General features: G+C 44.9%; 1 protein-coding gene across 4 annotated transcripts in view; it reads right to left on the bottom strand.

Annotated features, from left to right (window-relative positions):
- The window catches only part of atrn (attractin), a 135,716-nt gene that overhangs the window by 47,370 nt on the left and 61,602 nt on the right, over positions 1 to 26,744 (bottom strand). The window contains exons 24-25 of one of the 4 annotated variants that reach the window (XM_080784406.1): positions 25,631 to 25,785; positions 14,391 to 14,452 (exon numbers count right to left, since the gene is read on the bottom strand). In XM_080784406.1, the coding sequence (XP_080640532.1) occupies positions 14,391 to 14,452; positions 25,631 to 25,785 (217 nt within the window). Of the gene's footprint in view, positions 1 to 14,390; positions 14,453 to 20,903; positions 23,009 to 23,372; positions 23,628 to 25,630; positions 25,789 to 26,744 lie in introns of those variants that run through there. The other 3 variants (XM_080784405.1, XM_080784408.1, XM_080784407.1) reach the window with 3 other exon arrangements.

Below are 26,744 nucleotides of genomic sequence, written 5' to 3'. Positions count from 1 at the left end.
GTACACATTATCTCTATAGTCAAGTCATTAAGACGGACCTGTCCTGATTTTTCATATTTCATCCTGATTGGCTGTAGTTGAACATTTTTCTAGTTAATATTATGCAATTAAATAACATTTGGACTGCTAACTGGACACTGGGCCTTTGCTTAAGCCCCATAAATATAGCTCCCTTTATCCAAGGCGCTTTACATAGATTGTGCATTGCATTACATTCATACACTGATGGCGGCGGAAACCATACAAGGCACCATACAAACCATACAAGGCACCAACCACCAATCGGGAGCAATTAGGGGTTCAGAGCCTTGCTCAAGGACACTTCGACACTAACTCTGGGGGAGCCCAGGTTCGAACTGGGAGCCTTGTGGGTTCCCATCTGTTCCCATCTAGCCACCACCGGCCCATTTTATATGGTGTTTGAAAGCTGAAATGTGTTGCATCATCACACATTGTGAGCTTGTTGTAGATCTGTTTAAGGTTAACAGAGGGTGAGTGTGTGGTCATTACTCTGTGTTCAGCTGAAAGCCACGTTGATAATATCTTGCAAGACAGCGGTCATGGATTAAGCTTCAATACGAGCATTACAAGCAGTGTGCAATGATTCATAGCACCCAGGCAACATTCCGGTGATCAATAATCATGTAATTTCTTATACAGAGGTGGTGATAAATGATGGCCAATTTTGGCCATTATTGGAAAATTATGATGCAAGTCATTTACACCCACACCCCTCACCCACCCTGCACGCACACACGCATACACAATCGCAAAAAGAATCACCAGGACTAGGGTAATAACAGAGATATATGTCCATGTTGGATATAGACGGGATGGTATTGGCCTATTGCTCACAGGAGGGCATGTAATACTGGAAGATTGCTTGGTTTTTCCAACAATCCTGTGGCTGGGAAAATCCAAATTCTGCACACATTCTGAATGAGGCACATTCTCCCCTCGCTCAACATTCACATCAACATAGCCCTGAGCAAAGCACTTAACAGAAAGCCGTCCCAGTAAAGTAGTGGCCAACAACAGTAGGACACTGCAGTCATACCGAGGCAGCTGCTAGGTATGAACATCCTCGTGTTAACAGGGCCGTTTTCAGATATAGGCCAGCGTGAGGGAGTGTCTATAAGTGAAGAGAAAAGAGATCAAGGCTGCTTGCTTGCATTGAAAACGGGGGTATGGAGCAAAGGCAGCTAGTCGACAAAAAGTGAGACCGACCGAGAGTGGATTACAGCAGAAAGCTGTGCAGGCCACAGGGAGAGGCGAGCATCGACGTGTCATTGGATAACCTGAGAAGAAGACAATATCCGGAGGGCAAACAAGCACAGCTACAGCCCAGGGTTCTGGCTCTGGTAGTTACAGCCAACATACTAATCCACACACTGACTGGCCGGCCTGCCTGCTTCACAGGCAGTGGCGCAGAGCAGGAAAATAACACAAATGCAGGGATATTGTCACCAAACAAGCTACAGTACAGTAAAAATCACCTTCAAACACTCATCGATCAGAATCTTCACTTATACTATAAATACGGACAGGATATCACCAAAGGGTAAAAGATCCTTCAAGTCTTTATCTGATTTCAGACGACAAGAACACTTTTGATGCATCACAAAAACAAACGCCACCGTGACAAAATATGTTTTTGGAATTGAGAGTTGGGTGTGCTCCAATCAGCCCCTTCAGAAGCGACCTGGGCCATCTCTAGGGGCGTCTTTGATTCTCAACATCTCATTTGACGAAACGGAGGAAGCAGCTGGCTTAAATTTGGAATCCATTATTCACTAAGCCCCACAAAGAAGTTCCACTAGACCTGCCAACACCACCAACAAAACAGAGAGAGAGAGAGAGAGAGAGAGAGAGAAGGAGGAAAGAAGGAAAGTAGTTGGAGCAGGCAGAGACCATACTGAGATCAAAGGAGAGGAGGGAGAACGAGAAGTCAGAGATGTAGAGATGAGAGAGAGAGAGAGAGAGAGAGAGAGAGAAAGAGGAGGGGTGGGGAGGTAAAGAGCCAGGTAGTGAAGGATGCTGCGCTTGATCAGCTGGAGAAGAAGAAGGCTGGTCTCCCTGTTCCATAGGGAGGCTCTGGGAGAGCATCACAGCCTCCTCCTCTCTCACTCTCTCTCTGGGAGAGCATCACAGCCTCCTCCTCTCTCACTCTCTCTCTGGGAGAGCATCACAGCCTCCTCCTCTCTCACTCTCTCTCTGGGAGAGCATCACAGCCTCCTCCTCTCTCACTCTCTCTCTGGGAGAGCATCACAGCCTCCTCCTCTCTCACTCTCTCTCTGGGAGAGCATCACAGCCTCCTCCTCTCTCACTCTCTCTCTGGGAGAGCATCACAGCCTCCTCCTCTCTCACTCCCTCCCTCTCTGGGAGAGCATCACAGCCTCCTCCTCTCTCACTCCCTCTCTGGGAGAGCATCACAGCCTCCTCCTCTCTCACTCTCTCTCGTTACAAGGGAGCAGGAAAAGAGTCCTGAACAGGGAGGAGGAGTTGAGTCAAATGAGGTTGAGGAACAGGAGGGGCAGTGTTGATCCTCGCTGTTCAATATCTCTCACACACACACAGGGAGTGATGGTGGAAGATAAAGCTTAAGTGAAATGATAAGGAAGAGACAGACAGGTCGAGGTCAAGTTTATTTGCATGTCCCAAACTAGGCTGAGAGAGAGAGAGAGAGAGAGAGAGAGGGGAAATGACAGAGCCATATATATATTATGGCACTGAGCCAACCGCAGACCTGGCAGCAGCCACCCTTACTGAGTGCCCCAGGAGAACCCTTAGGAAAGCCATGCAGACAATGATTGTGTGCATTTCTGTGTGTATTCTGCCCACATTAAATTGTGCGTGAGGTATGGGTGTGAGTGTAAAGTTTGTGTTTACATGCTTTTTAGTGTGTATTTTTGCATTGCAAGGTTGTTTACTGTTTATGCATGCATGTGTGTGCGTGTGTGTGTGTGTGTGTGTGCATGCATGCATGTAAATGAAGAATCTCTCCAGGCCTTCTCAGGGGAAGACCAGTATAGGGATGCTAGGGTTTATGTGGTTAAAAAATGGTTACCCAGACAACACACATCTTTTCTTTTCTGTTATTCTGTTCATTTTATCAATGAATATACATACATACAGCCTCTCTATTTTCATATTGTGCCTTCCTTTTTTATAGGAAGCCACAATATTATGAGTTCTCCTCCACCTCCTCTCCTAACCTTGACGGGTGCTATAAAGTCTATAGCTCGCATCACGGATAGGAGAGTGGGTGCATACTGCATAGGAGGTCAATATCACTTTGTATTCAATTATTCAAGGTGGATTGCTTTTTTTATTTGTATTGTTGCTTGATAAAGTCGTACAGAACCAATAGCCGTGGGAAATAATTGAAAATGAATGCTCTGCCTTTAGTAAATGAATGGCTTTCTAAACTGACACACGAATTGATTGCATAGAGCCGACCCCAACCTCTATATGCATTGTCTGTCACAGGCTGTAAGCAAGAGTGCGCACACCAGTGTCAGTGTGGGCAGACACACTGCTGAATTGAATGTATAGCGTTTCAACATGAATCCCAAAAAATGTAAATCCCTTAAATCCCATTGCCTCTTGTGTTTGTGCATGTATTCAATGTCTGTGTGTGTGTGTGTGTGTGTGTGTGTGTGTCAACATCACCAGTGTGTAGGCAAAGTGTGTTTACAAGGGGTATTAACAGCCTCTGTGTCCATGTGTATACTGCTGCACTTGTACATTACCCTTATATGTGCTTGTTACGAGAGTAAAAGGCGAGGCATGTACAGTAGTAACTTGACAGAAAGACAATATTACACAGTAAAATACTCAGCGTTAATTCATTAAAGCAATAATCCACTAGGTCTCTTTTTACCGTAGAATGGCTGAGAGGCGAAGTAGCCACGAAACATAGAGTGCCTTTAACCAGGGCTTAAAGCAAAAAAAAATTCCAAGACTGATTTTTTTTTTTGCAAATCGTCACTGATCTCATTAAATTACCCCTATGAAATCCTCAGGACTGAAATCAGTCCCCAGAACTGAGAACTTAAAACCCTGGCCTCTAACGCTCTCAGCCATTTGTAAATTTGAGGTAAACCACAACCTCACGTGGCTTAAGTTATTGCTTTTCTAAAACGGTAACAAATATGGCAACTTGAAAATTATAGTCACGTACTCTCAATAGAAACTGTTCTTAACAATTTACTTCCTGGCTTTATTTCCTGGCTTCCTGTGTCTGTCAGCATGCACCAAGAAGAGCAACTTTGTGGTTTACGAGTGAAGGGTATCGCTTGTTTTCATTAAAAGCCCTGATCGAAGCCCCTCAGTCAGTCGCCACCCTATGGCTACAATTATCGCTGCCCCTCCCTCACTGTCAGCAACGGATACACTGAATCACAAATAACGCACGTGAGACTGATACAAGGCGATTTACCATGGGAATCAAACAATAACACTGGTTACTGCATGTCCGTCTTAGAATCATCCATTTATAACTTGTGAGCGTGTACAAATGTTAACATGTTAACATTAGTATACACTCAGAGTTAACTCAACACTGAGGATTTTACTGGCACAGCCACAGTGTGACACTGCTGATGTGCACTTATGGCACTGGCCCAAAACCCAGAGCCTTGTGTGTCAATGTGGGCAGAGTAGACACACTGCTGGCTGTGTGTGTGTGTGTGTGTGTGTGTGTGTGTGTGTGTGTGACGCACGCACATGTGCAAGTGAGTACGTACTCATACGAACGCCTCCATGTGTCACTAGGCACTCATGCCTGCGTCTGTTAGTCTTGTGTGTATGTGGGAGGGTGCAGAGTAAAATACTCAGTTCTCATTTAACTTAACGTTAAAGCAAATGGACCCTTACAGGTCCGCTTGGTTACATTTGTACACTGAGTTACAAGTTAAACGGATGAATGAATACTGAAGATTTTACTGTTTGTAAGTGCCTGTATGTGTGTGTGTGTGTGTGTGTGTGTGTGTGTGCATGCGTGTGTGTGTGTGTGTGTGTGTGTGTGTGTGTCTGTGTGTTTGTTGTGTAGTCCGTAACCCATGCTGGTTGTCTGGCTTGTATTTCATGCCAGCATGGATTTGAGTTCGCTCATGCGTGTATGTCTGGCCGCCTGTGTGGCAACTTGTGTCTCCGTTCTCTCTCTCTCTGTGTGTGTGTGTGTGTGTGTGTGCGCTCGCGCGTGTGCATGTGTACTATGCACGCGTGTTGACGTTGGCGACGGATGATGACAAAGAGCCTATCTCCGCCGAGCACATTTCCCCTGGGGTCTGCAGCTGCTAGCTAATAGAATACTACAAAGAGAGGGGGGATGAAAGTTTACCGCAGAGACAGAGTGGGGGGCACCGCTGTGCAGCCACGCGCTAACACGCTGCGTCTCGCCCCACAAAAAACCCTCGCCATAGCCCCTGGAGAATGCTGCTGATTGGTGGTCTGGTGGGGGTCTACACGGGGCTGCTGTACAGTATGTGGATGCCGTTAATGCTCACTTTGCTACATACCACAACTTCCCATTGTATGAAGTGTGATAGATCGTTGCGGTCGGGTGGGAACCATGCATGTCCAAAAACATTCCATTTTTTATTATACATTAACCTATTCTGACCTGAGATCAGATTCTAAAAATGTCTTCTACATCCTGACAGTTTTCTGAAAAAGCAATGTTTCTGTGTGTGTCAGTGGTTCTTTGATTTTTCAAAAATAGCAGACCTACAAGCTCGTAGCTTGTAGATCTGCTATTTTTCAATAGCTAAAGCATAACACCAATAGGGGTTCCCGACCAAAATGTGTTAAAAAGAAAAATAGTCAACATAGCCAATCTACAAGCTCACGTGTTGCATCGCTATGCGTTGTGAGCTTACAGATCTGTTATTTTAACTACGTTTGTGCGTCACTCTTGTATGATAAAGTAGGGGATACATTTACAACAAAACTATGGAGATACGTACAAGGTTTCTGCCTGGCAGCAACAACATGCAAGTAATTCTCAGTAGTCTACTTTGGTGTTGCTTCAGCGAAAAGACAACAAGCTGAGGGGGAGAACGTGTGATCCTGTAAGTGCACAGCGAGGAATGGGAGCTGTTGTCAGAGAAGAAAGATTTTGTTTCCCCATTGATCATATTCAAAATGGCACTGGGGGACACACCAAAACAAGACCTTGTTCAGGAAGCTCCCTTTCTTTTCCCCCTGGAATAAATATAGCAGATGTAGCTTTTTGGAGGGGGTGGGGGGGAGGGGAGGGGGGGGGGGGGGGTTGGGGGGCTGATTTTGATTACGTTGCGATTGATGGACGAACTGGTCAAATGTCAGGATGGGATGGATGTCGAGAGAAGAGCGGGAGGATGGTGAACAGAACACACAGGGATTGGATATTGGAGTATTCAGTGCGGTGGTGGCGATTGATTACATGGGAGTTGGAGGTTCAAGGATAATGGAGGACTAGTGCTGGGTGGAAGGGCGTATTGTAGTCAGAACAGACCGTTCTAATACCGCACATCATTGTATCCTGCGTGCATCAACCGACAGAAAGAATAATACCAAAGTGAAGTTTGTCCCAGGGTGCACGTGTGCTCCTTGGGAGGGGCACTGTAGATGTTCACATTTATAGCTTGCTACGATTTCTTTGCTAATTGATAACGTATCGCGCTTCCTAACCCTCCGAAAGGGAAGCAACTTCACACAGGGTCAACGTATTTACTCGAATCTCTGGCCTTTTCGCAATCTAAAATAACATAACTCCGTGTCTTTATAGTACTTTTATTATGTTTCATACATACATTTAAACACATGAGCTTAGCTCTTTAGATTGGGTTAGTTGGTATCAAACCTTTGATTAGCCTTTGATTAGGTAATGCATGAATGCATATTTACCATTGGTCAATGTAAGGTTGCGTTTGGTCGCCCGTGCAGTGTAATACAGGGCTGGTTCATCGTGCGATCACACGAGGTTGTGGATTCATCTTGGTTGTTTAGAATCTGGTCCAAGAGGACACACGCTAGGTGATTTAAACCCTCTGTGCTGCCTTGGAGCATCAGCCTTTCCTGTGATTGGCTGTTTGTGCCAGCCCGTCAGCCATTGGTCAGCTTAAAGATTTCCACATGTGCTGACTGTGTGGCTATGTGGATAGTGGAGATGGGCCCTTATCAGGACCCCCGCTGTGAGGGTTTGGGAGCCCCTTGGGAAAGGACATTTTAACCTCCTAGTCTTTTGTATGACTATACTTCAAGATTATAGATCAGTTCAACCCATGACATTACTGTGTTACAATAATTACATTCTATGGATTATTATAACTTGTTTTAGTTTTAGTAACAGTTGGTGCTACTACTGACTCTCTTCCCTAGAGACAGAGATAGTGGTGTCCCATTTCACCTAGACTGCCAGGCTCTCTGCCTGGTGGTACAGTCAAATCTACCCCCGATTGGGGTCATACATCACACTGTTCTGGTCACTGCCAGGGTTTGCTCTGGGGTCAGGGCCCAGTGATTACACAGCATGCTCATTAGACATTATTAATCCCAATAATAACGCTGAGCGTCATTCTCAGTGCCACAGTAGAAGTCTTACTGTTATACAACATGTAGCGAAATTATCTGATCTACAACACGTTGCATTGTGACACAAAGCAGACACACAAACACACACACACACACACACACACACACACACACACACACACACACACAACACTCTTGTCCAAGCCACCTTGCAATTTTAGCCTTTTGATTTACAGTGTGAATCCCTGTGTTAAACCGCAAAGCCCTGCAGCAGGCAGCATCACATTATGTATCCCTGCCCCACAAAACCCTCAACAGCAACCTGTTAGCTGATGATGCAGGTCAGGAGCAGGTGTGAACACTGCAGAGAGACGCTTCCAGGCGCTCAGCCTACGGCGAACCCTCTTGCGTCTCTTCGATGTGTGTTTGAATCAAGTATGTCTTTCTTTGAGAGACGAGTGACCCACATCGTTAGTGTGACTCATTCACCTGCCCAGACCTCCATTGCCCTGACGGTATCACACCCACCCCCCCCCCCATCATTGTGTGTCCCCCTATAGGGCGCATGGCTGGCTAACTGGTTAATGCATCAACCATACAGTTGGTCGCAACAGCCATTCCATTATGAACTATAATAATTCTTCGCACTAAGTATGACATCTTTCAAAAGATATTTAGGCTGCCTTGGGGGCGATTTAGCAGGAATCTGTCAGGTGCGTCATGGTTGTCTCATTATGTTGCCTTTGTTTTCCAGAGCATTTTATTATAACTGATGGCTTACTATTATCATTCCCCTCACGTTAACCTGCACAGCCCTGTGTTCATCAGATAGAGAACAGTGTTGTCACTGCCTGAGTTGAGGGTTCAATTCCCTGCATACAGTAGATGGATCAATAATGATGCAGGTTCAGAGTTCAATAGCATTGCCATTTGCTACCATGACTACAAACATACTACATAGAACTGTTACAAGTCCTGATTTCTCCTTAGTTGCACGCTGGTGTCGAACACACCGATCTACAGGCTCACAATGTGCCACTGCAGGACTTGTTGTGAGCTTATAGATTGCCTACAGAACTTGTGGACACCAGCATGCAATTAAGTATAAATCAACCTCAGGAAACATTTCCATTCATGTAGTCTAGTACGACCATAGAGTAATAACTCTATGAGTACGACTCATTTCAAGGGTTGATCCACGTCGGCTCGGGTTGTTCTTCAGAACTTATATGGCTACACGCGGGACATTTCAATGAGTGTTTCATTCTCATGAAGTTATCGCTACACGCGGGACATTTCAATGAGTGTTTCATTCTCATGAAGTTATCGCTACACGCGGGACATTTCAATGAGTGTTTCATTCTCATGAAGTTATCGCTACACGCGGGACATTTCAATGAGTGTTTCATTCTCATGAAGTTATCGCTACACGCGGGACATTTCAATGAGTGTTTCATTCTCATGAAGTTATCGCTACACGCGGGACATTTCAATGAGTGTTTCATTCTCATGAAGTTATCGCTACACGCAGGACATTTCAATGAGTGTTTCATTCTCATGAAGTTATCGCTACACGCAGGACATTTCAATGAGTGTTTCATTCTCATGAAGATATCGCTACACGCGGGACATTTCAATGAGTGTTTCATTCTCATGAAGTTATCGCTACACGCGGGACATTTCAATGAGTGTTTCATTCTCATGAAGTTGGCCAGACGAAGTATTCCCCTCGTGCCATCTCATGATGTTAATATTAGCAACGGAGGAGCACCCCTGAGACACGTCCTCTTGGGGAACAGAGGTTTCTAGAACTACAGGGTTTCATCAGCAGGCTATTGGAAGGTTAACTGATGCTTAATTTGGTGTGTGTGTGTCTGTGTGTGTGTGTGTGTGTGTGTGTGTGTGTGTGTGTGTGTGTGTGTGTGGGTGTGTGTGGGTGTGCGTGTGTGTGTGTGTGTGTGTGTGTGTGCAAAAAAAAAAACATATCTGCTGGGCGAAGTACAACAATGTGCACGCAGCAAGATGTGAGAGTTGCTGTGATAGGAGAAGGATATCAAACGGAACACAACCACCCTAAAGACTACCGGTAATTAATCATTGTGTATATCCCTGCACTATACCTGCATCCAGTGATCTTGGTACATAGAAATTGATCTATTCTGCTAGACTGTTGTTTGACAAATAAAAATAAATAATAAATGTGGCCTCAACTCCTCCGTTCAAGAGACATTGGACTTTCTTCTTCTTCTAAGGCTTTATACTTTGATGTTAGAAACCAGAAAACACAACAATAAAGGCCAACAACAACACCAGCGAATGATGGTCCTCATGCAGACTTCCATGTTGCTGAAGTAACTGTATAACCTCGTCACCGGTGGCGTCCTTTTGGGCGGGAACCCCGTTTGGTGTATTACGCTATGCTTTAGCTATTGAAAAATAGCAGATCTACAAGCTCATACGAGCTTGTAGGTCTGCTATTTTGGAAAAATCGTGAAAATGCGGCACAAATCTTTGAATATATATTCTTTCAGAAGACTTTATTTATTTCGATGTCAGGTCTAAATGGGTTAACCTCTGAATTCTATAGCAGCCAATCTGCTTAGACCAACACCAACAATGTGTCTCACCCGCCATTGCAGTGGTGAATGATAAGAGCCAGATATCTTTGGGCCATATACTGTACACGACTCACTGAAAGTCCGACTCTAGTCTATCCTTGGTCAGCATATTTCACTACTGTGTGTGTTAGTACTTACTCTACTATTATTAGCATCTAAATTCACTGTGGTCACTTTGCTACAAACAATCATTGCCTGAGACTTATGCAAGGACAAAACGTGTTGTTTGAGTCACTTCCTTCGACTGTTTGAGTCACTTCCTTCGACTATATCTACAAGGCCAGTTGGAAATGAGTCAGTCAACATTACTTTAATGACATTTCCATATCTTTCTGGATAGTTCTTTTTTTCCCACCAAATATCTTTTGTGCAAGCTTGGGAGACATGATCCTCTAAATGACATGAAGATTTAAAAGTTTCCAGTGGGACAAAAGGTTGTCACATGCGCTGTCATATGCACTTTGTTTGCAGTGATTCATAGTTTCAAGCCCCGGGTATGCTATAATGGGACTGTCATGACCATCTCTTTTATTAGTATAGCTCGGTGTGAGTGTGGGCACAGAGAGAGAGAGAGGGGAAGAGCGAGACAGACCGACCGCCGGACCACAATCCCTGCTACTTTTCCGGGTTTCAGCTTTCCCATTGCACTTTTGAGCAATGGGAATGCTGAAATCTGCAGGGATTGATGATGACATACTGTCATATTGCCCCGTTTATCATATAGGTATTGGTAAAAGTATAGACTGGTGATATTAGCTATAGTCTAAAGTAGGGATGCACCGAAAATTCGGCCACCGAAAATATTCGGCCGAAAATGGCTAAAAATGTATTTTCGGCCTATTCGGTTTCGGCTCAAATAAGCCGAAAAATATCACCGAATAGTAGTAGTGGTCCTAAAGTTGTGAATCGAACTAAACTGCGAGGAAAACACAGATGTACAAGCCCAACGCGCTGTGCATTGCGACGGGTAGATAGCTTGTAGATCTGCTACTTTCAGCGCAGGAAGGGCGCATGCTTATGACGCTCTTTAACTATGCATCATTCAGCAGCCCCCAGCCAGCGACAGTCGCAACACAACACACGAGCAGCAGTCACGGAACGCACAGGCAGATCCGACACAACTGTGCTTTCATCCACGATTCCATAGCCTTCTAAATCTTATTTCCCATCCACGGGCACAAGCAACGTGATATTAGCAGCTTCCACCCGATCTGTGGTGGTGTTCTGTTGACGAGGGAAGCTAGTAGCTAGCATGGGAGCTAACGTTAGTTTTAACACTATGTACTTTACATCCGTTCCCCAACCCTCGTCCCCTCACACTCGCTGCTGCGTTTACATGGGCAGACACAAAGACGAATGGGAATATCATTTGGAGCTTTAACAATGAATGATCGTTGTCCACAGCAGGCAGACCTGTCAAAACGATGCACTTCCCAAAACTCAGAGACATGCCACCACCTATAAATTCAAACCCACCTCTGGAATATTGCTATCTCATTCCACTTTAATTTATTTTATTCCATAGTCTTAGTTTTTCTCTAATAAAGTAGTTTTTATTTGTTTTCTCATGTTCTCCTTGAAAAGTGTCTTTAAGTACTCAGAGAAGCTTTATATAAATAATATTATTATCACTATTATTATTATTACTACTTGTTTTTATTGCCTATGCTTATGTAGAAAAAAAAGCTCACTGCTCAGGTCAAATAGGCCTATTGATATGCGATTAAAATGTGATTAATTGAGATTAATTAATCACAAAGCCTTCAATTATTTAGATGTTTTTTAATGGACCCATAAGTGTTTATTATTTAAGTTAGGTTTTGCCATAATCATGTCTTTTGCCATAATCAGGTAGCTTTACAACAAAGATGTATTCGGCTATTCGGTATTCGGTTTTCGGCCAACTGTTTCCTATATTCGGTATTTTCGGTTTCGGCCAAGAATTTCCCTTTCGGTGCATCCCTAGTCTAAAGTTAAACATCTGGAAAATGTCCTAAAGTTGTCTCTTCTGTGCTACTGAAAATGCCTGACGAGCGGAAATCATTTTGGCACTACAGCGGTAAAATAGGAGTATGAATCGGCCCTAAGAACGAGTGAATTAGGAAAGGAAAATTATTTGAGTCATGCTTTGTCTATGACATATTCTGTTGATATACAGAATATGTCACAATAGTGACAATAAAACAAAAATGATATGCTGATAATGATGTCAGTATGACACTTTTTTAGTTTATTTGGCTGCGGTCCGTGAGCAGCAAGTGGAAAGAAAATAGACGAGGTGTGTCTTTCTAAGAGAGACACGTTGGAAACGCTACTGGTAGAATGGCATACATTGTTTAGAGTGGACAGGGCTCAGAAACAGTTACCGGTGGGAAATAAGAGAGGGGATGTAGGGAACAGAATGTGAGAAAGAGAGAGAGATGTTAACAAACGAGGACATTAAATAAATAGCAAAAAAGGAAATTGATAAGTTTCGTCTCTCATGCTTTGAATGCAGATGTGTACATGTTCCCAATACTGACGTGTGTGTATTAACATGCATGCATTTCCCACGCACAGCAAATTGCAGGGTTTGAATTTGTGTGTTTGTGTGTGAGGTGCAAGGGAGGCAGGTGAGGTCGGTTCAGCTTTAGTGCGACAAGACAAATATTGCTCCAACTTTTAATGCTTCCATCCAACAAAAAAAGTCTGATAGATCAAAGCACCCCGGGTGAAAGATGGGAGGATTTTCAGGCGACGTTCAAAAGCGTTGCTTTCTGAACATCACAGCAATCGCTCACACGGGCTGCTCACAAAAAGGCCTCGATTCGTACAAATCAGCACTATCAAGGCTGTCTGTGTGTGTGTGTGTCTGTCTGTCTGTGTGTGGTGGTCGGTGCGTATGTCTTTGTGCATTAAGGTGCATGTGTTTGTGTATGAATTGTACGTAGCTACAGGATCAATAAAAGCACTATGACACAGAAGTGTGTCATTTCTTTAAGGGCATTGTGCTGCCCAAACACAACTGCTTCAATGGCCATATTCCCTTCAGGGAGAAGGCCTGCATGTGCGTCGAGACACAAGCACACGCACACACGCAAAGAATGTGCAAAAGAAAAGGGTCTATAAGGGAGGCACACAAATTATACACACAAACTGCACGCACACACATCTCCAACGGTTTCCCCACTTTTGGTCCTGTCCAGTTTCTTAATCGATAACACATTACAGCAATTCCTGAAGAGGTAGACTCCAGCCCTGGGATATATATTGCATTTTAACACATGCATGTGCATAGGTGCGCGCACACACACACACGCATGTGCATAGGTGCGCACACACACACACGCACATGCGTGTGTGCGCGCATGCATTCACACGCATGCACATGCGCACGCATGCACACACACACACACACACACACCTTCTACTTCAACCCTTGATTGGGGTCCATATTGACTCTAGGTGGATCACCATATGGGATTGCTCGTTTGCCTGTGCAAGTGAAAGTATTGACACATTTTCCCTGATCTTTCCTAATTACTGTACATAAAGCAACAGTTGCTGTCATACTGTATGTTATGCAAACCAAATTCAGTAATGGAGAAGAGCAGACGATGCTCTTATTTTCCATTGCGTTATTAAAAGAACATAAGCATGTTATTCACAGTTCATACTTATGTACAGTATGTGGTCCTGTCACCAAAACCGTATAGCAGTCAGGGCTTTTGTCTGTGCGCTAATGGAAAGTGTTGTTTGGTGGTGGTGGTGGTGATGTCTTTGTGTGTGTGTGTGTGTGTGTGTGTGTGTGTGTGTCAGTGGTTCCCAAGTTGGCCCGTGGACCCCCATTTCAAAATATATGCCAAGGACCCCCGTAAGAGAAGATTTCTATGGCTCTAGCAGTGATTTTCAACCATTTTCATTTGAAGGACCCCCAGTTTGACATGCATTAGTCTACTGACCCCCATTTAATGACATTTATATCTCTGGGACACGCAATTTCTATTGTAAAATCAATGTTAATTGATAAGCATAAGTGTGAGAGTGTACAAATGGAACCAAATGGACCCTAAGGGGTTCCATTTGTACACTCTCAGAGTTACAGACCCATAAGGGTCCATTTGGTTGCAAACTATCATTTAGCTGGGGACCCCCTCAAGGACCCCTGGGGGTCCCCGTACGCCACTTTGGGAACCACTGGTGCGTGCGTGTGTGCGTGCATTCGTGCGTGCGTGTGTGCGTGTGTGCATTCGTGTCATGGTGGGTGGGTCTCACCTGAAGAACGTGACAAAGAACTGCACCAGGTCCATGAAGTTACTGTGCTGGGAGAAGGCGATCTGCAAAGTAAGAAAAGACACTGATTATTATATTTCTATTGATGATCTCGCCTTGTACTTGGCACAACTGTACATATAACATCAATGTTAATTAAATACATTAGAAGAGACGACGAGAGAAAGAGAGAGACAACACAGTCTAAAAGCACTACTACAAATACACCAGATATCTGGTTTATGACCAAACATTGATGAACAATCCAAGAAATCCAACGAGAAGCTTTCAAGATATGTTGGACCGATGGACCGACATCACCATCAGTATGCCTAATTAATACTTTGATCTGTGCCATGTCAAACACAAAAACAGATCTACAAGTTTAATTAATACTTTGTTCTGTGCCATGTCAAACACAAAAACAGATCTACAAGTTTAATTAATACTTTGTTCTGTGCCATGTCAAACACAAAAACAGATCTACAAGTTCAATTAATACTTTGTTCTGTGCCATGTCAAACACAAAATCAGATCTACAAGTTTAATTTATACTTTGTTCTGTGCCATGTCAAACACAAAAACAGATCTACAAGTTTCATTTATACTTTGTTCTGTGCCATGTCAAACACAAAATCAGATCTACAAGTTTCATTTATACTTTGTTCTGTGCCATGTCAAACACAAAATCAGATCTACAAGTTTCATTTATACTTTGTTCTGTGCCATGTCAAACACAAAAACAGATCTACAAGTTTAATTTATACTTTGTTCTGTGCCATGTCAAACACAAAAACAGATCTACAAGTTTAATTTATACTTTGTTCTGTGCCATGTCAAACACAAAAACAGATCTACAAGTTTAATTTATACTTTGTTCTGTGCCATGTCAAACACAAAAACAGATCTACAAGTTTGCAGATATCCTATTTTGTGTGTGCTACTCCCGCAGGCACCCAACTATAAATCCCCCTCTGCTCCTAGTGGGGCTAAAAAGACAGAAAGAGAGAGAGGAAAAAATGGGAGACTCTGAGAGACAGATAAAGAAGAGAGTGAGGGAACAAAGAAAATCTGATTTAGCGAATCATTTCAAATGGACGGCTCAGCAATACTGTCTCATAATCACGCAATCACTCCAAACCGAAAGTGACCTGCTTCAAAAGGAAGCAGGGGAGAGGAAGAGACAAAATGAATGTCGCCTCTGCTTGGAATTACAGGCGTCACATGTTTTATGTATTGTCCGGTCTGCGTTGTGCACAACCAAATTGCTCAGTGTTAATTTAACTGAATCCTAAAGGTGCATGTTTTTGGACACGAGGATCTTTATATCTACATGCGGGGGGGGGGGGGGGGGGGGGGGGACCCTTCGAGGAACTTTCACCTGTGCACTTCACAGTAAGTAAGTGTTAGCCGTCCATATGAGGTTCTGTGTTCCGTACTTCAGTGTTCACGTCGGTTGCAATATGTTCACTGCAACGCGGTGTGTTTGCTGTGCCTTTAAAACGGCATGTGAGGTGCCATTGTTCTTGTACCCGTGTGCAAGTACTTGTGTACTCATGTGGCCATGGAAATCATCCAGTCTATTCCCCGTCCTTGTGAACACTTTGTGAGGCCGTATTGTGTTGCTGTCGTTGCCCGCAAACACATCCCGGCACTCAATGGTTCTGCGTCGCCCCCCTGCGCTGCAGACTGCAGTTGACGTCCTTCAGTATCCGTACCTCACATGTCGGTATTGTGCCGTTATGCACATTGTCCATATGTCTGTCCTATTGTGCTGTATGTGAGGTCCTGCCCCCCCTGCACGTGTATTAGGATGTGCTGCACTATGTTAGAGGTCAACACGGCTCCTGCACTGTACAGTGCGTGGAGTCCCGTGTGGTCCCCATGACACGTGCGTGGTACTGTACGCAAAGTGATATTGTGGAAGTTGGTGGTGGGTCTTTACACCAAGGCCACCAAGGCAAATTACTAACCATTCATTGAGGTCAGTGATTAACATTATTAACAGCTTGCTAACTTGTGTTGAATGCAAGAGCCCAGTTTTCTCAACTTCTATTCATTCCTCATGGGAAATTACACTTTCCCTCTTTTTATTTTATTTCTTTGTGAGTTCCACATCACATTCCCCTTCAATTAAACATGTGAAAAGTCAGCACCTGAGCTGCCCACAGAGCCACGCAAACCTTGTTTTCCATCCATGCGTGGGCAGACAATTCTCTCTGCGTAATCATCATCAAGAGCAATCGTACTAATGACATCCTGTCTTAATCAAGGTTGCCAGGAGTAGAGTTTCCAATACCTAATGCACCGCACAGCCCCGAACAGGACATACCCCTGCCTGGGACAACAGTGCCCCTCTCTGCCCAAACATCGGTACTGCATCCCAGACAGCAGAGATTGCTCCACTTGTATTCACTCACACAAAGCAGTCGTTTTCTGCGGTGACAACTCAGACCAGATCACCCATCCCTGCTCATTATTATTCACTACACCATAATGCACAGTGATTTGCATATCATTTTGCAGGAAAAGAAGGGAGGGGGATTAAAAAAAAGACAAAAAAAGACAAAAGCTGGAGAAAACGGCTGCGCTCACGTCAGTGTGGGCTTATGAATACTTAATACGTGCTCAGTTCTTTAAGTAGGATAGGAGCATGTTAAACTACAGTGACTCGCTGCAAAATTAAATGAAAACACAGTGCTTATAAGTTATAACCATGGTGACCGCTGAATGATAAAGGGTAATGTCAAACGATGAGCCAACGGCACATGACCTGGACATACAAGAATGACGTAATGAGCATTCATGCACAGGTTCACACACACGCACGCACGCACCATGCTCTGCCATTATGAAGAAGTGTCAGTAAAAATAAAATGTCTGCAGGTCTCATTTCCCTGTGTTGTCGGGACCATCTGGCTTGGTAATGTGTTGCTGTTGATTACTGTTGAGGTGCAGAACCCTCCGTGAGATCGTTTTCCTCCAGACAGTTGAACACAGAGGCGAGGCGAGGCGAATAGCGATAATGTGCCCATTGAAAACCTGCACTGATGATGTCATCAGCATGGGACGGGGCCGGGGGTAGGTAGTACACAAAGACACCAGATGTGTGGCGGCAACTTGTTTTTCATGACTATAGCCCTGATGTTTCCTAGAGAAAATGGTGCTGGCAGAGGTGATCACGGCAAGAGCACATGCTGCTCATTACTGTCTGGATCCTAAATTCCTGTCCTTGTGTGTGGCTCGTGGCGCTCAAATGGACCATAGACCTGAATGCCTTCTAAGTCTTCTGAAGTGTGTGTGTATATTAAACACACACACACACACACACACACACACACACACACACACACACACACACACACACACACACACACACACACACGTGTTCCTCGGTCTTAAAGCTTGGAATACTATAAAAAGCATTGGGTGTCCCATTGGTTTGTAGTGTGAACCACTGACCCCGAGCTGTGCAATGGGTGTAGCACAACGCTGACAGTTCAAAGGGTCCGTTTCTGGTGTACCTCAGTAGGTACTGGCATAACCCTGGCTGTAAATTTGCAAGGGTTATGGGTTTCAATAGGCAATACTGTAATAGCAGTCCACCCATGCTAGAAATGTGCACACTCCTTTTCGGTGGAAGCTGATGTTAACTGCCGTAGGGCGCACAGAGGGAATGCTGGAAAAGTGCAAGGATGGTCAACTTTGCCTTCACGGAAAGTATTCAAGGAGCTTCTTGGATACCCCTCCCTTTGTTCCATCTGAGGGAAATCTTCTCCATTTCTGCTATAATTCTCTGCTGTAATTCTCTTGTATAATTAAAAAAAAGGATTAAATAAGAAAAGGCAAAGATACAGTACTGAAACCGTGTGATTACCAAGAGCAAAAGCTTAAGAGTTATCATAGAAAGCCTTAAGCTGGCGTTTTGAAACACTGCATGCCTTCGTGACAGCAGCCAAACAAAGCTATCTGTGTCCCCGAGTGATTACAGCGGCACAAGGCTCTCTCCTAATGACACCAGAGCTGCCTTCAAGGACAAAAACTAACACCATAACACATATGGTGTTTAACAAAGAAAAAGACACCGGCGACTGCATCGTGTCGGCCACACTTCGCCGCTCATGCGTTGCCCTTTATCCGAACGACCAGCCTCACACTGTCACAACCCTGTACAAAGATCCGCGATAACATTTATGGTAACGGCTAATCTTGGGTTTCAGCCTTGCGCCGTCTGTTGTCACTAAGAAACAGGGCTGATGGCGGGGTTGGCGGTGAGCGGTCGGGAGAGAATGAGGTGACACTCTCATTATGTTCCGGGGCGGAGAGTGGCCCTTTAGGGAACACCAAGGATCTTCAAGCAGAGTCCCCACCTCCGCCACTGCCAGCTTACAGTCGGGCATTAACTCTGGGAGGAAGATTGTGTCTCTAATGTCTCGTGACAGCCGCTTGAAGCGCAATGGGCATTTCAGAAGACATGTATCCTCATTGGCGTGAGGGAATAGGGGGTTTCTCAACAGGTTGTAGATAGATAATAACAAAGTCATGGAGAAATATGGGCAAGGAAGATAAGAGAGGTGTAAATATGCGGTGTGTTCTACCATGTTGCGCTATACATGTAGTATACTGTCCAAGACAAATCGTATACCGTCCAGTACCCAGCCGAGGAAGTTTTTCATGTGACTAGAAGCACTAGCACAACAGAAAAAAGCCTGTATAATGATGTGACCATAGGTGTGCGTCGCTGTTTGAGGTTGTTGTGTAGTGTGGTCCTAATGGGTAAACAGGTGGCAGAAATGTCCCTGAATAATGCATTTTATATTAACTATACAATATGTATAGACATTGAGGGCAGGGATAATAAGCCTAGAACCTTGGCAGAGTACTTATGCATAGTCTGTGGCAGTGTGGAGGCAAGTGGAGTGCTGGTAATCTGGGCCCTAGCAACAAGACACCACGTCGACCCTATTCTGATAGTGGGATAATGTGGCGTCCGATGTGATGTGTGGCTATTGTCATGAGGTGCTGGCCACAGGTGCATGTGGGAATAATTGTGGTATACCCTCCGAAAAAATAAAAAACTATAACACACCACTACATACTAGCCTCGGTCCCAGCATTATTCATCTTCAAAGAGAAAAGCCTGGTCACGACCTAATGCAGAGAGTGTATCAGCGGAAGTGTCAGGCCGGAACATCCGACAGATTTATTCCCCCCGGATACCATTTTTTTTTGACCAATCACAACACTTGTTTCATTCACGGAGAATGTGAACAGATTTGTAAAGCGTCAACGTCATTTCCTTAAAGGAATAGTTCAGATAGTTTATTTAAAAAAGAAATTGCTAAGACGTCCACAGACGTCTTGGGCACTACATAGCGAGATTTCCCAGGACGTCTGTGGACGTCTTGGGCTCACAACCTGTTAATATTGACCAAAACCAGAGCAGAACTCCCACCGCAGGACTCGGGCAATCAATAAATGCAGTTGCAACCGCTATATTAACTGTATGTAATGGGTTCAGTATATACAGTTGGAGGGGGTACAACATATTGTAAACAGAGCTATATCACATTGCATCGTTATATACATCATGTTATACAGGGTATAAAGCTTTTTTGATACAAATAACAGCAAATCTTTTTGCAGTCACTTTGGGATAAATAGCAGCATCTTTTCTCAGGACAATTTAAATAGTATACAGAACAACTGAGATTTAAGAATGTGTTTAAAGGTAGCAGCTCTGTTTATATGTGCAAGGTCCAGTGGTCTACTTGATACAGATAGTAGTCCTTAAGAAGGTTAGCTAATGGAATACTAACCAGTAACCACCCTTTGTCGCAACAGTTCACAAATCGTGCGGCTGTATTTGCACATAGTTTTTTTTTTTCTAAATATATTTTTTATCCCACGATTTTGTAACCCATTTTTCACCCCTGTGCCAATCATCTACTGTGATCCTGGGCTCTACACACCCTCCTCCAACCTGGGGAGAGCAACGGACTTAACTCATGCTCCCTTCATGCCTGAGTGTCCAAGTTGCTCCTTTACACCTGACAGGGGGGAGTTTCCCTGGTTGGACGTAGCGCGTGGAAGGAACACGTTATTCCAACCAGTTCCTTTCCCCTCCATCAGGCGCCCCGGCTGGCCAGGGGGAGGCAGTTTAGAGACCAGGATTACTGCATGTTTTTGTGAGGGTACCTACCCTAGGGGACACGGGGAGAACATGCAAACTCCACACAGAAAGGCCCTTTCGCCAACCACGCCTTCGGGTATGGGCACTGATGACGCGGAGGAGGAAACACGCCGCCAGCACCCACAGTGCCCCGTATTTGCACATTGTTGTATTTCTCCCAATAGGTGTTCAGATTCATAGCTTGCTACGATTTCTTTGCTAATTGATAACATATCGTGCTTCCTAACTCCCCCGAAAGGAGCACAACTTCACACAGGGTCAACGTATTTACTCGAATCTCAGGCCATTCGCAATCTAAATAACATTACTCATGTGTCTTTTATATACTTTTATTATGATTTCATAAACATACATTTTAACACAATGAGCTTAGCTCTTTAAATCGGGTTAGTGTTAGCCCTTGTTCAGGCCTTTGATTAGTTAGTTAGGTAAAAAACCTGGTGAGACAGAATATACATAAGAGAGAGAATCATAACGATAAAATGAGTATATGGTGGTCAGTACGGAACTTCAAACTAAACCTTTGTCTTCGCCCATGCTCTGTACGCATGTACAGTATGTACAAGTAAGTGTGTACACAGCCATGTTCTGCCAGCTTGAGTGCTTCCGAGTTTGTGCAATGCCAAAGACCAATTGAGAAGATGATCCCTGCACTGTACACAATATAAGTAGATCAGATATCAGCACCAAGAAGCAGCGGTCATGTAACCCATGACCACTTAAACGCCCTATGGTTGAGCGGAGACCCTCAGGGCTCTATGCCGGTGGATTCTTTGTTTTGGGTAATTGTGGGGAAAGTAGGAAAATACGGATGCTGGTGGTTAAGTTGTTAAGGCTGACCCTGACATACAAGCACCTAATCGCGTGCACACACACACACACACGTTTCTGGCCATGTCTGCTGCTCCACGGAGGATCCCATTACAGTATATTGAAAGGCGGCCCTAATCTCCATCATATATGGATCACTCCTCTTTATAATGGAATTACTCTGGCATCTGCATCTAATTAGAGACACCATTAGACTCTAATCTATTCTTTGTCACGAAAAAAGGTTAGGAAGGGGAAGGAAACTGAAAAGAGAGCCAGAGAGGTTTTGGGTTAATCGGATCGTTTTAGCTTTGATTGTCTGAATTAATTTTGAGTGATGCCCCAAGGTGTCGCTTTCAAAAGATGTGCTCAACTGTGGGTCAAGCGGTATTTATAGAAGCGCCTCACTGCTTTCCTGACAGATGCCCTCTTCAGAAACCTTTTATATACGCCTTATGGGGGAAAAATGCTTTTCATTCAGACATGGTGCACGGTGCATGGCCAAAGTAATAAGCTGTGTGCAGTTGACTTTAATGCAGACTACTGGAATGTGAGTGGCACATGTTTCAGCTCTGTAGATGAATCCACCGTATAAAAGAAGATGAAGAGAAACAGGGAGAAAACATTGGAAACGTTCAAGAAGAGCTCATCCCGATTAGAATTCAAAATAGGTGCACTCGATCCATGCGAGACCACTAGAGACAGACAAGCTTGTGCGTGCACAAGGACACAAACAGACACAGTCGGGGCTGGACTTCCTACCTCGTGAAGGACAAACAAAAACACACAACCTTGTGATGCCGAGGAAGAGCGAGTGAGACCGGAGGAAAGGGAGAGCAGGCTGCAATAATGGCACACATGATAATGCAGCGTGGAAAAGGCTGAGGAAAGCTTCTTTCGTGCAGCCCACTCTCAATTCAGCATGTGTTTCAACTTAACATTCCACTTTGCCCATGCACTTTCTCCACTTTCTACAATCCATTACTTAACACTCTAGTCCCCCTGCTGCCAACTCTGAGAGGACCAACCACAAACAACACACACACATAGCCCAGAGAGAGGCACACTCCCACCAACAAGGACAGCGCACTCGCATGCAAGGAAAGCATGTGAGAGGGACAAAGGCCGAATAAAAACAACCTTCATGTGAGAAAGAAACGATTGAAAGGAAGCGAAATAAGGAAGACTAATGCGGTACGGAGGCTGTTAAGGTAGTTGAAAGTGTTACGACAAATTAAAAACTTTACCTCGCCGTCGAAAGTAAAGCTCCATGAGCGCAAGGAGGGCGAAACGCACACACAGAAAAAAGCACGCCAGCAGACCTGAATGCTACGCTTCAAAAAGGAAGAGTGGGTTGAGGTGAGGAGGGGCGGTGGTGGTGGATGGGGGGCGGGGGGGGTGTCTCTCCTACATGGTCCCACCCAGCAAGGAAGACGTGAGACAGGGAGAGAGAGGGGTGTAGAGCAGGAGGTGTTGAGGTGGTCCAGAGGTGCCTGGAGGGTGGAGCAGGAGTGGTGGGACCACCCTCCACTCTCTTCCCTGCTCTGTTCTCAGCGTGGCTAGGTGAAGCTGTGCAGCTGGCCTACAGACCTTCCTCTACTCTTCCCTGTAGCCGAGCCTGAACACACACACACACACACACACACACACACACACACGATGGAGGAAGCAGGCAAGAGGCAGTCACCCCTCCCCTGCGTTTTTGGGGTGGAGGAGCTCAGCCAAATCACTTCCAGATCACTTTCCAAAAAAAGCCAGGGTGAGTATGCTCCGTTCTCCTCCCTTGCTAAACCAGAAGCAGCCGTTCCTCGGTGGTCATTTCCTGTGACAAATCTTGCTTTTATGCAGCACAGCCACTTTCAGTCCCCTTTTTCATGCCATGAAATAAAAAGTGCACTCATGTACAAAGTAAACTCATACATTGAGTACAAATGTAGAGGCTAAAGCCCAACCGTCTGTGAACGTCAAAACAGCCGCCTCAGTTATTTTCAATGAACCTATCCCACACCGGCGGCGTCAGACGCGCGCTGGCGCACGTTCACGCCTCGCCTGACGCTCCGATGCGCCGCTGTTCTATTTTCCAGGTGTTGCCGCACGGCCTCCATCCGGGAATCCGCGTCCTGTGGGTGCTGCTGTGCGGCTATGACGCGCCGCAATACTGTGCCGCGTCGCTTCACAGACTGTGTGTTGGGCTTAACATTGTTCCCCCTCGGATACCACTGACAGCCAACATCCGTCTGATTGTACAATAAAGGTTAAAAACTTAAAGGGTAAAAATGCAGTTCTATTATTTTGCTGCAGGGTGATATGATTAGAAGTCACAGTGAATTCATGCAGTTTCCCTTTCCAATTATTTCACAAACAAATCTCTAAGTGGGCTAACATGATCACATGAACATGATCCTGCAACTGACAACTGATAACATAATGAACACCATCCGTAATCATTATTTTCACCGAAGATATTTAATTTAGAACAAAAACTGAAAAGTCAAATAATAGTATAGAGCCCTGGTTCCATTTGTACACTCTCAGAGTTTTGGTGGTCCTTGAAAGAAAAAGGTCTGAGAACAATATTGTAATTGTATAGAGATTAATCCACAGAGTCTTGCCCTGTAGGCCAGGTGTAGGCAATCAATACTGAGGGATAAAGCTGCGCTTAATTGTACACCTCAGCTATGGCTGCGCCCAGGGCAACCCTCCGTGGATTCGTCTATAGCAGACATGAAGTCCACATACCCGCTCTGACAGTGTGCTGAAACCAGTTCCAGAAGCGGTTTCCAAATACGATGGAACCGATTCCAGTTGCTCAATCTGGATCCGATTCCTCCGGTTCCGGATCCCGACCGTAGTGTTAAGTGAACCGGTCACAGCAATGATGACAGTACCTACTTTTTGTACATAGGAAGATCTATCTGGCATTATAGAGGTGACGGTATTTCCGCTCGGTGTAACTAAAGTGAAAGCGAGCAGACCCCAGAGCCTTGTGCAAATAAAGCAATTAGTGGTACTAAACACTCTGGCTTACGTCGCCAACATGTCGGTGTGGGGCTATAGAGAGAGCAGTGTGAATAACGATGGGGAAGGTTGGGGTCTTCTCCTCTCTCCCAGTCCCCACCCAGTCTGCACACAAACACGTTTCCTTTCCTCCACAAACCTCCCCTTCCTCCCCTTTACACACGCACGTACGCCTTGGCTCCCTGCACAGGCACGCACGCACACACGCAGGCACACACACACAGACAGACACTACACACACACACACACACATGCACACACTTCCTGCAGATCCACATGTGAGAGGGGCCAGTGGGTACAGCAGTAGCTGTATAAACACAGGCCAGGAGAACACAGTCTCATTCACTGCTACACTTCCAACACTGCACTCCACTCATATCCATGTGTGTAGGAATGTGTGTGTGTGTGTGTGTGTGTGTGTGTGTGTGTGTGTGTGTGTGTGTGTGTGTGTGTGTGTGTGTGTGTGTGAGAGAAAGAGAGATGGGTTGTAAGGCATCTACTGTATGTGAATGCACAATATGTGTGTGCGCGTGTTTTTAGATCAATTGTGTTTCCATATCTATGTAAGTATCTGAGGGTACTTGAAGGGTACACGTGTAAGTGTGTACAAGCGTGCGCATGTGTATTTGAGATGGAGTGTAAGTAAGCAGCATGCAAACATGCCTTCCCCTCCATTCGACTCAACATTCTAGGCCACTCTTCTATGCAGAGCACCCTAGTATAGTGGGAACCCTGGTGAATACTAGTGCCATACCCCAATGGGCTATACAGGAGAATAACACGTCTGCTCATAATGTGTGCACTAATGTGTGCCCCACCAGTATATTTCCAGGTGGGGGTCCGCAGACAAATTCATATCAATTTGGGGGTCCTTGACATTAACCCATTTTGGGTGGGAACCCATTTTAGTGTTTTAAACATTGTTATAATTTAGCTATTGAAAAATTGCAGATCTACAAGCTCATAGCGCGCCACCGAGTGGCACGCTACGAGCTTGCAGGTCTGCTATTTTTGAAAAGGAGGATTTAGAAGACTAGAAGTCAGGTCTAAATGGGTTAAAAATAATTGAGAACCATGGCATCAAACACAGTTTGTGAAGGAAAGCGGGTTTCATCTTTGTGGAATATCACATCAAGATAACTTGAACTTTAAGAAAAGTTCAATGTTTTGTATATAAAAAATATATATTGCAGGAAATCAGTTGGGAGACAGGAACCCTTACCTGGATCTTAATGGGCCAGGTGAAGTTGCTGACGTAGACGAAGAAGGTGATGTTGGGGTTGTTGCGAAAGTCAAAGTTCTCATTTGAGAAGGTGTCCTTCAACTCCTTGATGTTACTCCGCGACACGATGGGGATCTCCTCCCCCGTTTGGGTACCTGCTAAGAGGACAGCAGGAGGAGGAGGATGGATACAAATAATAACATGGAGGGACAGGGATGGGAAATGAAGAAAAGGATGAGGGATGGGAGGTTAGAAACAATAGGGAGGGAAGAAGGAAGAAAAGGGGAAAAAGGACGGATCATTGGTGAACAGTGTGGTTACTGAAGGAAAAATGAATGATCTAAATAGGGGACCTTTCATAAAATTGGAGGGAGTAATATCTAGTACAAGTTGATAAGACATTAACTAATTATTGTAAAAATAAAAATAAAAGAAAGAAAAAAGGAACATACATTTCAGACGAACTTCAACAGGCACTTTTTACCCTGTATATTTTCCACGCTGGTTATTAACAAGAATTAGCATTTTTCGCCATTCTGGTAAAATAAAATAAAAAGCATGTTAACTTTACTAGATTGGAGTGAAATTGGCTGAAGTGAAGACCTACCAGTGAAGCTGGTGGCCCAGGTGATGTTCAGTGAAGACCTACCAGTGAAGCTGGTGGCCCAGGTGATGTTCAGTGAGGACCTACCAGTGAAGCTGGTGGCTCAGGTGATGTTCAGTGAAGACCTACCAGTGAAGCTGGTGGCCCAGGTGATGTTCAGTGAAGACCTACCAGTGAAGCTGGTGGCCCAGGTGATGTTCAGTGAAGAGTGAAGACCTACCAGTGAAGATGGTGGCCCAGGTGATGTTCAGTGTTCAGTGAGGACCTACCAGTGAAGCTGGTGGCCCAGGTGATGTTCAGTGTTCAGTGAGGACCTACCAGTGAAGCTGGTGGCCCAGGTGATGTTCAGTGAAGAGTGAAGACCTACCAGTGAAGATGGTGGCCCAGGTGATGTTCAGTGTTCAGTGAGGACCTACCAGTGAAGCTGGTGGCCCAGGTGATGTTCAGTGTTCAGTGAGGACCTACCAGTGAAGCTGGTGGCCCAGGTGATGTTCAGTGAGGACCTACCAG

Source organism: Protomyctophum bolini (assembly GCF_963924005.1).
Source record: "Protomyctophum bolini genome assembly, chromosome: 15".
NCBI lineage: Eukaryota > Metazoa > Chordata > Actinopteri > Myctophiformes > Myctophidae > Protomyctophum > Protomyctophum bolini.
Note: the sequence above shows the minus strand (reverse complement) of the source record. Positions and strands in the feature narration are given on the sequence as shown.